The sequence below is a fragment of the Pogoniulus pusillus genome, chromosome 21 (genome assembly GCF_015220805.1).
Source record: "Pogoniulus pusillus isolate bPogPus1 chromosome 21, bPogPus1.pri, whole genome shotgun sequence".
In the NCBI taxonomy this organism is placed as follows: domain Eukaryota; kingdom Metazoa; phylum Chordata; class Aves; order Piciformes; family Lybiidae; genus Pogoniulus; species Pogoniulus pusillus.
Window position 1 is genome coordinate 11,864,356 of NC_087284.1, and position 13,211 is coordinate 11,877,566.

Consider the following 13,211-nt stretch of genomic DNA (forward strand, 5'->3'; position numbering starts at 1 on the left):
TCCAAGTTGCTAAAAACACCAGGAGATAGAGTCACTACTCCAGTCACAGGTGGTTTGGTTGGTTGGCAGAGAGCTGAAGGATCTGGGTCTCTTGCATCAGGTCTGAAGGAAAAGAATATTGTATTTAACCAGATAAAAAAAGTAACTTACTATGAGGAGTAAGGCAACTAGTCTTTCTGAGGTTTAGCATCCAGGTCCTACTTTCTAAAGGCTTGTTGCTGTAAACGTCTGTCGTAGACATAAACCCTCCTAAGAGAGAGTTCAGAACAAACCAGACTCGGTATTGCCTACAGATAGCAAGCATATCTGTTCGGATCAGATGGATTTTTGTGGTGCCATTTCATTCAAGTCATTCATGGATTGAACTTGAACTGCGAGTTATGATCTTGTTAGCTTTATAAAGCCAGCTTTTAGTTCAGTATTATTACTTCTGGAGAAGCAAATGTCTTCTCACAATGCTGTACAGGCAACAGAAGGACAATTGCTAACATTTTAGAACATTTTTTTCCTTTATTACAGAGGGTCCTAACACCCATCTGCTTTTTCTGGTATGCTTCACATTTTCAACCAGCATTTAGTACATTTCTCCCTCTGGATTTCTTTTACTCAAAAATATCTCGATTTTATTGTTAAAAAATCTTGAATTAGATTGTTCTTAGTTTCCTGGAGCAGTTGTTGGATATTTTGTTCTTGGGAATAGGGAATTAATGCTGCAAAGCTTGTGTGGTGTAACTATCTGAATTCTACTATGCCCAGGGAGGTGGTTGGGGCCCCATTCCTGGAAATATACTCAAAGTGAGGCTCGACAGCACTCTAGGCAGCCTGATCTAGTTGTGGATGCCCCTGCTGACTAGAGAGGAGGTTGGACTAGATGACTTTTGGAGGTCCTTTCCAGCCCAGACCATTCCATGATTTTATGTCCTTTTTAAAAAATCATTGAAACTTGCATGTAGGTGTTCTGTGTGGTCAGCCAGTGTTTGGTTAGATGATGTTACTGAAACAACACAGTAATGAGACAGAGGAGGCTCAATTTTAGAGCTCTGGGCAGGCATCAGGCATGAGCTTGTGCAATCTTGCAACATCAGTAGGCATTTTGCAGTTATAATTATTGAAAAGGGGGGTGAAGTCTGAATTTGTGCCTAACACCAGATGGCTTTATCTTTAGAAAAGAATCACAGAATCATTTCAGTTGAAAAAAAAAACTTTTAAATGGAGTCCAACCATTATCTAACTCTACCAAGTCTACAAGCTAAACCATGTCCCTCAGTACTACATCTCTGCCTCTTTCAAACACCTCCAGGAATGGGGACTCAATGACTACCCTGGGGACCCTCTTTCAGTGAAGAAGGTTCTTCTAATATATAACCTAAACATCCTTTGGTGCAACTTGAAGCCACTTACTCTCATCCTGTCACTTGCTAATAGAGAGAAGAGGCTGACATCCACCTTGCTACAATCTCCTTTTGGGTAGCTGTAAAAAGTGAAGTCTTCCCTCAGCCTCCTTTTCTTCAGGCTGAACAACCCCAACTCCCTCAGCTGCTCGTGCAACATTTGTTCTCTAGACCCTTTACCAGCTTCATTGCCCTTCTTTGAACCTACTCCAGGTACTCAATGTCTTTCATGTAGTGAGGGGCCCATAGCTGAACCCAGACACACTGCTGGCTCATGTTCAACCAGCTGTTGATCAAGACTGCCAGGTCCTTTTCTACTGGGGTGGTTGTGACACAAGTGCAGGACCTGGCATAAGAAAAAGAAATGAAGCAATCCTTGGGAAAATGCAGATGTCTGCGTTGTGATACGGTGGTCTAAATGAAGAATCCAGGACTGGGGTATGTCATTATTCACGCTGTTTCGACTCAGAGTCATAGGACTCTAGTCATTTCTTTATTCCTTCTCACAAGACACAGAGTTCATGGGCCAAGATTATTCTGGTTTTCACTTTATGCAGACATAATGAACTCAAAATCTACATTTTGAATATGATTCTTGTTCCCCAGGAGACCTAATCCAGGCAGCCTGTTCTTTCTTGTGAGTGTCTCAAGAGAAATAAAAATCATAATAAATCAATCCCTTAGCCAGCTGAAACAGAAAAGATTGTACAGTTTGAGCTACAAGTCAAGAATGGATTCACACAGGCAGGCTAAAAGAATGAGAAAACAAATTGGCCAGGTTTAGCGCTTTAACAAAAGGCAGTGTGCACAGATGCTTGAGCAAGCAGAAAATTTGCTGATTAGTTTTCCTGAAAGTCCTCACCACAATCTAGACTAGGCAGGGCTTTGAAGTTGATATTAAAGCTGTTTCTCAATACAAAACCAACTCTGGAACAAGCATAATGTTAAGGGGTAGTAAAAGGCTGCTTAGAGCTGAACTGAAAATCCGAGTAATTTTAGTTGAAGATGTGCTTTTGCTGCAGAGCCCAGCTGGATGCAGACTGCAGATGTTTCCTGGGAACTGTCACTTAGTTGGTTCACATGCCAGACTGCTGTGTATTTCCTAGGGTGTACTTAATGTGGTGCGTGAGGAGAATTGCTGAGTGGGAGGGAGCATCGCTGCTCTCCTTCAGGACATGGGATTGTTGTTGCTACCCTGGAGCAGGCAGTGCAGTCCAGGGAGCAAACTGAGATGCTGAGGCAGCAGAAGTACCTTGCCTTTTTGGCTCAGTCAGAAAGTACTTGGTCTTCAACTGCTGTTTACCAGTTTTTACCATTTCACCAAAAGCAAGTACCTTCCTTTAACTGTTTAAAATCTGTTTCATTGTTGCTTCACCCATGAGAGTAGCAAAACACTGCCACAGGTTGCTCAGAGAGGGGATAGATGCCCCATCCCACGAAACATTCCAGGTCAGGTCAGACAGGGCTTTACCCTGCTCTAGTTGAAGATGTCCCTGCTTACTGCAGGGGTTTGAACTAGATGACCTGTAAAGGTCCCTTCCAGCTCAAACCATTTTATGATTCCAAGATTTGTGAAGAGAGGAAAAGGGTCTTTGCCTGAATGTTTAAAATCAGCTGGGAGGTGGGGAGCAGTCGTTACATGGTAACTGAATCGTGGCAAACACTCCTTGTGGTTTTATTGCCTTAATTTCTCAGGAAGAGGAGGTATAAGACATATTATCATGACTGATACCAGGAGACTTGTCACATAGGAAAGAGAGCTTAAAAGAAGAGATGATGTATCCTACAAATTAGCCAACATCTTAATGGAGTCTAGTAAAGAAGTTTTAATGGTGTAGAACTCTTATATTTGCTGCTTTGTGTAGGGATTTTCTATTTAATATGCCTTCAGTTTGTTCACTCATTGATAAAACTGTATGTAATCCCATTTTATAAATCTTGTTAGGAGGAAGATGGTTCTCTGTGGACTCTAAAACCTGGCTGGCAATATCTGGAATGACTCTCCAGAGAAAGTGAACCTCCAGGGTTACCAGAATATTTTGTTCATTGCACAGTGACATAAGGAAAGAATGTAGTTCATTTCTGCCCTCTGCTAATAGTTAATGGGCAGAAGCAAATACAAGGTTTTCTTCTCTTCCATTTTTCTCTTCCACTTTTCTGTTTTTGGCACAGAACTGCAAAGAGCCCCTGGTAGCCTATACTTCATTGATATTGCTTTGCTATCAGCACTATTATTGGGAAAGGCAAGCTAAATTAAGCAACAGTAAGACTCTTTACTCCCATTGAATTTTTCTCATGTCGAATTATATAGCTGATGTAAATCAGTGCAGTTCTGCAGGCTTCAGTTGTGCTCATTTATGCCAACTAAAGAGGAATGTGACAAGTAGCTCTTTGTAGCAGCTGGCTTCTCACATGCCCAACTCAGATTCACTCCTCTCAGAAGCTGGGTGGTGTAAATCCAATTGCAACTGAATAAAAGAGATTTGCATCTATAGAATAAATTCATGAGTTGCTCCAGAGGTTATGCCCCACTGTGCTCAGAAGTTATTTGACATCAGGGTGACTTCAGTCATTAGTAAGAGCTATGTGACGGTGGCTGGGCTCAGAGGTGTTTTGGTGGGGTTCTGAACACCTCACCATTCTGCTGCATGCCCTGTTGTGACCACCTGTCATCTGTTTACCCATCAGTCCTGCTTTTGGGTCACACACACCAGATGTCACCAGTCAAGTACTGGAGAGCTGATGGGTTTTGACTCTTGTATCTGCAAACCCTTGGAGTTAATAAGCCTGGGAAATATATGGAACATCATTTTCCAGTAAGCACTGTATTATATCCAGTCATTACACTTAGAGATGACCCTTCTTGTCCTTTGGGCAGAAGTAAAGATGAACTCCTAATACCCAGAAAACATATCCACCACCATCCTGGTCATGAAATAACAAGCTGGAAGGTATTAACTGGTTCTTTCTCAGAGCTCATCCACAACAGAACAAGAGATGAAGGAGAGAAAACCTGTGACTCCTAGTAAGAGACAGCCTAGGCAGCCAGGAGCTGCTTTGCTTCAAAGATGCTACCAAAGGGCTGCAAGAATCTGACTCTTAGTCCCACAAATAGTTTGCCACTGTCCAGAGAACCCTCTAGGTATGGCCACACTGCAGAGCAGGGTAAGCAACTCTATGTGGATTCTTCATTTAAGTGTTTTGTAGTGCTTTGAAGGATGTACAGCCAGATTTTCCTCTTATTGCTCCTGCAGGACACTGTCACATGGAGCAGAAACTTCCCATTCTGAGTTCTCGTTCTGCTAGGCAGGGTCCAGACAGTACCATGCATCAGCAGAAATGCTGCCTGGCTTTCCTCAGGCTCACTGGGGAGACTACACCCCCACCAGCCAGCATTTTAGGTCTGCAGCAATTCATTTTGCATGGTTGTCCCTCTTGCCTCTAAACTTCTGCTACCCACCATGACATGCACAGCCCAGAGCAAATTCAGATACAATCAAAACCAAGATGAAACAAACAACCCCAAAGAAACAAAAAAACCCACCATATACAGTCCTTAAGAGAAGCTGCTCAGCTCTTGCACAAGGAGTGTGCTATGTTTTGCTTTGCCATCAGGTTTGTCTTTGCAAATGTGAGCAAACATTTGTTTTTTCAGTGACAGTTTCATTTGGATATTATTTTTACAGTGAAGTCCTAGCAAGGGTTTCCTTGGCATCATCAATCTTAGGTTTTCATTGCAGTCAAACCTTTGTCAGTGTATTTGTGAAATTGGTATTAACAGTTTTTGCTTTTTAGTGCAAAAACACGTCAAGTGTAAACATTGCTAAGCATAAACTACACAAAACAAACTTTCCTCTTGAATGCTTGAAGCTGAGTGCAGAACTGCATGAATGGCACAATGAAGGTCAAGCATGTTCACACAAGAGATTTTAGATACAGAAAGTGCTATTAAAGGTTGATTTTTGAGGCCTGTTTTGCCTGTTCCTTGGTTAGACAGCTGTACTCACACAGTTTCTTTAAACAGCCAGAGTTCCCTTTCTGATCAGCAGCAGCACCACACATCCCACTCAATTCTTCTAATTTTCACAAGCAGATCTTCGCTGTTGCGCCTGGTGCCTCCATTTTCTCCTGTTTATTCTGATTGTGCTGCTAATGAGACACTTGTTTCCTGACCTCTGGCCTCATGATAGCCTCATGCAGCCCCTGTGCTGTTAAGTGAAATAAGGCACAGCAGCAATCCTGCAATCAAACTATTGAAATCAGCCTCTGCAAGACAGGAGGGCATCATTAATATTTTTTCATTTGGGCCAGCACAGGAGGGAAGGAAGAAGATAGAAGGTATCATGCCTGGTGTATACCAAGATGAGCAGAGTGCACTGGAGATGGCATGAAATATGGTTTGAAGTATTGGTCCTTTGTAACAAAGGAATAGCTGCTTAAGTTTCTTCGTTTACAGGATCTGTAACTAGCATCAGGCTATTCAGAGGGTAATATTAACAGCTGTTCAACATCTGGCAGATGTAGATGTTAAGAGGCAAGAAAAAATAACTAAAATGACACTGTTCTGAGGAGCTGGCAGAGTTGTTTGTAAAGCCTAAACGAAGTTTATGGGCAGAAGTCACATGAAAAGAGAATTGTGAGAGCTTGGAAGGGAAGGGTTGGTTTGTTTGAGGAATTCATCTAGGAGCAACTCATAACAAGTGAGCAGGATAAGACTCAGTGAGTCCAAAGGGATAATGGGAATGAGGGTGTAATAGCGGTTCATGAAGATGAAAGCAGACACTGGTACTGGAGACCAGGAACCTCCACAGCTTCTACTCATTCCCTTCATCCTCCAGCTGTACTTCACTGCCTGCACTGGAAAGACTAGTCTTTACTTTGTTCCACTGCAAGGGCACTTTATTTTTCTTACTGCCTAAGTCTTCCTATTAAAAGAGTCCTATTTGTAAGAGTCCAGAAGAGATCAGCAACCCCCGAAGCAGATAGCTTGAGATGCCCAGGCAGGTTCTATCAAAAGTGTCATGGCTTTTTCAGCCATGTAAGTGCATCACTCAAAAATGATGGTCATCATTTAGGCAGGAGCACTCTGCAGTCTGAAAAAGATGGATTATGGGATCCAAAAAATACTTTAATTCTCAATGGGCAACACGTGTATTTTCATCTGGCTTTCACACAGGACTCCACCAAACAGCATGGGGAAGAATCCCAGTCTGTAGGTCTCTGAGCAGCACAGTGGTAGACAGTGCATGTAATGCCGGGGTATGTACCTCAAGGAAATCCCCGTTCCTTTGTTTGAAGGCAGTGACACAGTGAAGTGAAAGCTTTGTTTAAATACGTTCACTTCATGGCAGATACCCCAGTAAACACGTTGAAGAGTTTTGTAAATCACCTATGCAGACAGATACAGCTTCTGCCTTTTGTTAGAAATGCTCCAGTAGGAACCCTTGATGGAATTGTTAGCTGGGCCCTTTAGTCCCTGTTTCCTTGGAAAGGGGAAAACCTTTCTGGGATCATTCTCTTCAGACTAATTTCTCCTTTTACATGTTGTGTGATGCTTATTTCTACAGGTGCAGCTGCACACTGTATGGCTGGGTCTGTCCTCAGCATCCCTCTCATGCATCATCTCAGAAGGCATCCTAGTGCATTGGATTAAAATATTGTCTAACTCAATTTCTGCATTCACATGAGGTGGAGCTATGAGTGACAACTTTTTGATTCTCATGTGCTGCTAAAAATAAGTAGTTTTAATTGTTTCTTAGTCTTAAGACAAAATCTCCCATTAGCAACAGCTACTGTATCTTAAAGATGGCAACAGCAAGTACTGGAATAGCACTTTCCCCTCTGTATGTTGCAGACATTCTTTTCTTCTGAATTAAGGATGAGTTTCTGTCTCTTTCAACACTTTTCCAGTGAGATAAATGTTCATTCTTCCATGAGAACGATCAGAGCTAGTGATTCCACATTTTCCACTGGAACAGGGCCATGTCCTGCTGCTTAGTTTTCTTGGTGTGAAGTGGCCCCAAAGGGCATAAACCTGGTATATTGGTGGAAAACTTTAGGCTGTGTAAAATCAGGTGCCTGGAGTGCTTCTGCCCTCATGCAGGTGATGTAGAGGGTGGGTTCCTACCCACCCCCATGAGCTTCAGCCCTGTGCACTATGGACAGTGAGAGGGGCAGGGGTATTGAACTGGCACACACTCCTGGCTCTGGAGAACGCTGGGCATGTGTGTCCATCTCTGAACAGTGGCTCAGACACTGCATTGTGAGGAGCTGTTGTCAGATGTCTCTCATCCAGCCTTGCACAGTCAGCCCCATTTCCATGAGCTTTTGTGTCTCGTGCTGGAGGGAGTACTCAATGCAGAGGATGCAGCCAGTGTTCATATCATGTTACCCATCAGTACTGTTAAGGATGGATTTGAATCTAGGTTAGAAGTAAATTGTAATGAGGACGATAAAAATTATCAACTAGATTATTAAATATAATAAAGAAAATTTCCCAAAACGTTATTTACACTTGACACACAGAGATTCTATAATGTGATTGGTAAAACTAATTTTACAGAACGTATATATATATAGTCAGATTAAATTTAAATGATTTAGGAAAGGTTTTAGAACATTTAAACAACTGGAGAGTCTTGCAGCACAAACTGCTGCTTACAGGTTAAACATAAACTTCCACAAACTTCAGAAAAGAAAGTTAGTTTACTCACTAGTCACAGTCTCAATACCTGTAATCCAAAAGTATATGGAGAAGTATAAACAATGAAAATACAGTCCCAGCCAAGTGGTGGCCTTCCAGGTGGTGGGGTTTTGCTGCTTGCTTACCCTCAAACTAAGCACATTGTCTGAGAAGATCCACGGACGCAAGGCAAATCCTCCGTGGCTCTCAGGAGGTCATCAGAGTGGTCAGCCACCTGGGCAAAGCAGGATCCTGGTTCGTGGGCTTGGAACAGTCCAGTCGGGTGCTGTGGATAGCAAAGGAGTTAGCCCTCAGGCTGCAGCAGTGGGCTCACTGATCCCACTGTCATAACTCATTGCTAGGTCGTTGCCTAGACTCGGTCAAATGGACTCAGGTTCAGCTGAGCTCAAGTGGACAACTATATCCCAACATGTGGCAAGCCATTTCATTCCCTTGGCTCAGTGCTGAAGACAGGCAGGGTCAAGTCTGCTGTTCATGGGGTAGGCAATTCCCCAGCTACGTGTGGTGCAAGGCATGCAGTGCAAACAGGTAGCAGACAAAACAGAGGCAGCAGCAGCCAACAAAAAAGTTGGCTAGGGTTTGAAGCATTCTGATGAGAGTCTTTGACCAATAGCAATAGATAAAAACATCCCTGGAACCAGTCCTCAGTTATTTCACCAAAAAAGGTAGAGGCACATGTCTAGAATCTGTGACTTGTGTTTGCCAAAGCAGGGTGCAAAACAAAGCCAAAGATGGTGTCTTTGTGGCAGGCTGAGAGGCACCAAGGCTTTTGTCTGCTTTCCCGCTTCTTCCACCCAGGAAGGAGGAAGGGGTGGCCGAGGTGAATATTCAGGTAGGGTGTTTAGGACATGTCTTGGATATGTATTTTAAGTATAATTTGGACCTTCCACCACAAGTACCCAGTAATTCACAGGGGAACCTGATGATCCAACTTGCAGAGACTGAAGCCTCCAAGTTGGGAGCTTCTCTGAATGACCACATCTGAAGGAAGAAGGGGCTCTGTCCTGTCACTGGCATCACTGACAAAACTCCCATTGACTCAGAGGAGAGTATGAGGAAGCCCAACAGTGCTGATTTCTGATGTCATCTCCCTGGTTTACTTTGTTTCCCAAAGACTCCTTTGTGCTTCTCTCCCTTGCTTTGTATTTTGAATATTCAAGAATTTTTGTGTGGTCAGGGTCCCCCTTTGTAATTGGATTGCATTTTTTATGACCCTATTATGTACAGATTGACTAGCAAGCCAGGCTGATTTTTCAACATAAGATTTAATAAAAGCCACAAGAGGAAGAGGAGGGAAGTTAGGGTACAGAGGAGGAGAGCTGCTATTGTTCTGCCCTCAGTGCTGCCAAACCATCCCTTGTTTTTTCTGTGGACTGTGTATTCAAATGCTGTTTGAACGAACATTCAGGAGGCTGGCGAGAGGGCAGTGAGAGGGTTAGCTGGGTCCTAGCAGAAATGCTTGTGTGAGTCAGGAAGCAGGCATAGGAAGAAGGAAATTAAGTGGAGACATCTGTGTAGCTTAGCTTTCAGCAGCTCTGCCTGGGGTAGGGGTGGGAGAGTCATGCCCAAGATGACATAACATATTTTGTCTTTCGTGAGTTGAAAACAGAGGAAGCTGCGAAAGCGAAGCATGGTCTGTGTCACGCATGGTCCAGTCGTACCAAGTACATAATGGAGCAGTGTCAGTGCTTTCTGCTCTGCCTTTCACACCCCCAAAATAACTCTTCAAGACAGAGAAGTGAGGAGAATGTGATATGGTCCAAAAACTGATCCTGGACTTTTTTCGCAGACGACTGAGCCAGAGGCCAACTGCTGAAGAATTGGAGCAGAGGAACATACTGAAACGTAAGTCTGGCTGCTGCTGCCATTTAATGTGAAGTCAGCTAGTTTGGGTTAATTTAGATGTGCATGGGGTGGTTTTTATAGAGCATCCACTATTCTGTATGTGCATCACTGATAACAGTGAAGTGCATCATAAATGCAAATCAGCTTGCAAGTCTGCAGTAACATCTAGAGCTGCAAAAACCAAGGCTTTACAATCAGTCAGTAAATTCAAAAGAATGAACAATCTAGATTGAAAAAAATCTCTTTTCCAAGTGCTGTTCCAAAGAGACAGGCAGTTGTTCTGAAAAGCATTTACACAGCTCTTACACTGATGAACATCCTATTGTTAGTGAAGGCACAGCTTGATTAGTTTTCCTAAGTCCTTACCATGGTCTAGACTAGGTTAGAGCCTTTATTCAGTTTAAAAATTAATTAGTGTGACTTGGGATTACTTCCTTGAAATGCTTCCCTACAACTCTTCCTTTAAATCAGTCCAAAAATTGCTGACAGATCCTCAAAATGCAAAATTACATTTTAAAGGGACAAAATACCATTTAATGTTTAGAACGGAGTTAAGTTAGTAAATACCTTGCCACCAGCTTCAAGGGGAGCAGGACTGAGTGTAGCACAGATCTTGGGATCTCAGGAATGAATGGGGAAAAAAAATGACAGTTTCTCTCCTCACGTGGAAGTGGTTTGAATGTGTTAAAAATTAACACCCAGAACTAGAGCTGCTTAGATAAACGTTGTTAGTTTAGAAACAGAAAACAAATGAACAGACTTCTCTCCTTCTAAAGTTACTAAATACATCATTCCAGGGAACTGTAAAAAAAATTACTAGAGAGAAAAGTATTCCTAGATAGTACCATAGCCATGATGTCTCCTTAGGTAGGTCCGTGATTTACCTTCTCTTGTTTAAACAATTGCATTGTACAGAACCACAAAAATGGGAGACAGCAGAAGAAAAGTTGTCTGAAAAGTAGCAGAATTGATTAAATACTTCAAACTCAAATTCTTAGCACAGTAATGACGACGGTAGCACTTGTCAGAGTTTTTTCATCTGTTCATGTTATTACATGTGGCAGACAAAGAGAGAGGCACCACTGTCAGTTCAAAGAAGAGAAAAGATTGGACAACAAAGCAGTGTGGGTGAGCCTGCAGCTGTCAGAAAAGCCATTCACTTGGGGGCCAGCCCCCTTTTGAGAGCTGTGTCTCTACCACCTACTCCTACCTGCCATTAATGGCTGCTGGAGGATGTCAGGGGCAGAACCTGGGGAAAGAGGTAGCACACAGAGATGTAGGTGTCTCACAGTGGGATGGTACAACAGTTGGAGGTGGGGAAATCTGCGACGTGACTGACGCCAGGCTCAGGCAAGAAGGGACAGAGGCCAATTCTCTGGGCAGCTCATGTTGTCATCCCAGGACTTATGAACAAACATGTGTCATGCACAACCTGGCACTGGTGCATGATGAGTAAACACCACCCTGGCACTAGTGAAGATGGCTAGGGGGAGGTGGGGGTCTCCGGCAGCTGCTTTGGCATCAGTGTTGGAACCAACATCAGCAGAGAGGCAACATCTCCAATGCTGGATGCCTTGCAGAGATTGGTAAAAGTCCCATTGCTGAGCGCAGCAGTCATGTAGCAACCTAAAGATGTTCTGCATTTCTGAGAGATTATCCCAAGTCACATAAGGGGTTTTTTAATCACTAATTAAGTAAAGGCTCTGAAATTACATGGATGTGTTTGAAAATATTACCCTAAATCCAGAACTTGGGAATTTTTGTAGCTTGGTTCCTAAGCACTAACTGCCCCAAAACATGACAGACAAACAAGAAAAAGTAGTGTTTCAAAGCATCCCAACTTCTGGTCAAGTACAGTGGGAAAGGAACAAAAAGCAAACTGTTTTTAAAAAGAAAGCATAAAAACGCTCCACCCTTCAACAAGTAAATACAGTGTCTGGTTTGTACATCATTTTGTGTCCTTGCCCTGGACTTAAATAAGAATTATAATATATAATGGAATCAATATGGAGACATAGGAAACCATAACGAAAAGAGTGAAAATTGTCTGCATAAGTAGGTCAAGCAGTTTGCAAAATCCCAATTCAGAGCGCACACACACAAAAAAAAACCCAAAACCAACTCAAACCCAGCAAGCTCCTAAGTAGGCTAATTAGAATTTTCTCTGCAGTTAAAGCTGAACTCTCCCGGATGAAAATGTTGTGGCTGGTACCATGACGGCACGTGTAATGACATTGCTGCTCATGCTGATGGCAAAAGGGGGGTGGACAGCCAGTCTATATACATGAAGTGATTGCTTCCTACCTCCATCTTTATTGAATTACAAGGGCAAAGCATCCGTTGCATAAGCTCTACTACTTGATGGCAGCAACACTAAGATTGCAGCAATCACAACATAGAACATGGACACTAGTGCTTGAAAGATTCTTCCCTGAAGTACACGCAATTCATTGACTCTAGTGGATGTAGGTGAGAGGAGTCCAGACCTGCAGGGTTAGTGTGCAGAGTAAAGATGACTTTCTGCATTTAATATTTGCTGGCTGAGTTTCTGAGGATTGGTGTCTTAGTCCTTCTCTTGCACCACCCCCGTGCCACTTCACAGATGGATACAAATAGTTCAGTTGTCAGCTTGGCAGACTTCGGGTTGCCTGACTTCCTAACCGAAATAATGGTTAGGCATCTTTGAGAGTCTCAGACTGTACTTAAAGGGGACAGTTCACACTGGCACAGAAATAAAGCCTGAAAATCACACCCACCCTCACACACACAGGTCCATGAACACAGAGCATCTTCTGAACACACAAGATAAAATAAAGCATCAGTTTTGTAGCTTCACAAGATTGACATTACTTAATTAAATTTAAACAAATAGCTAAGACAAAGTCACTGTCTGGTTTTGGAGGACAATGTATGCCTAATTTCTGGCTTTTACCTGACTGAGGTCTTCAACCTGCCTGAATCTTTCTGAAGGTGGGTGGGTGAGCTGGGAATTGAGGAAATAAGACACACATCATATGCCAAGGACAAAAATGCATAGCCATAAAATAAGTTTTATAGATAACTCCCTAGATATTTGTCATAACTCTCTTTCTGAAAGTGGGCTCCACTGAACTTGCGACACAAATGGAAGAACAAAACTGCTAGAGGAGCAATTGCTAAAAGAGAAGCCAGCCCAGCAAGGACAGGAAACCACTGAAAGAGGAAAAACATATCAGTGCAAATATATTCCAGTTATTGTTTTAAAAGCCATTTATGACTCCCTGACACCTTCT

The 13,211-nt window shown here is 42.8% G+C and overlaps 1 protein-coding gene across 9 annotated transcripts in view; it reads left to right on the forward strand.

Moving 5' to 3' along the window:
- Positions 1-13,211, forward strand: part of PHACTR1 (phosphatase and actin regulator 1) — a 450,233-nt gene that overhangs the window by 418,076 nt on the left and 18,946 nt on the right. For all 9 annotated transcript variants that reach the window (XM_064160941.1, XM_064160939.1, XM_064160943.1 and 6 more), the window contains one exon: positions 9,884-9,939. In XM_064160941.1, the coding sequence (XP_064017011.1) occupies positions 9,884-9,939 (56 nt within the window). The remainder of the gene's footprint in view (positions 1-9,883; positions 9,940-13,211) is intronic.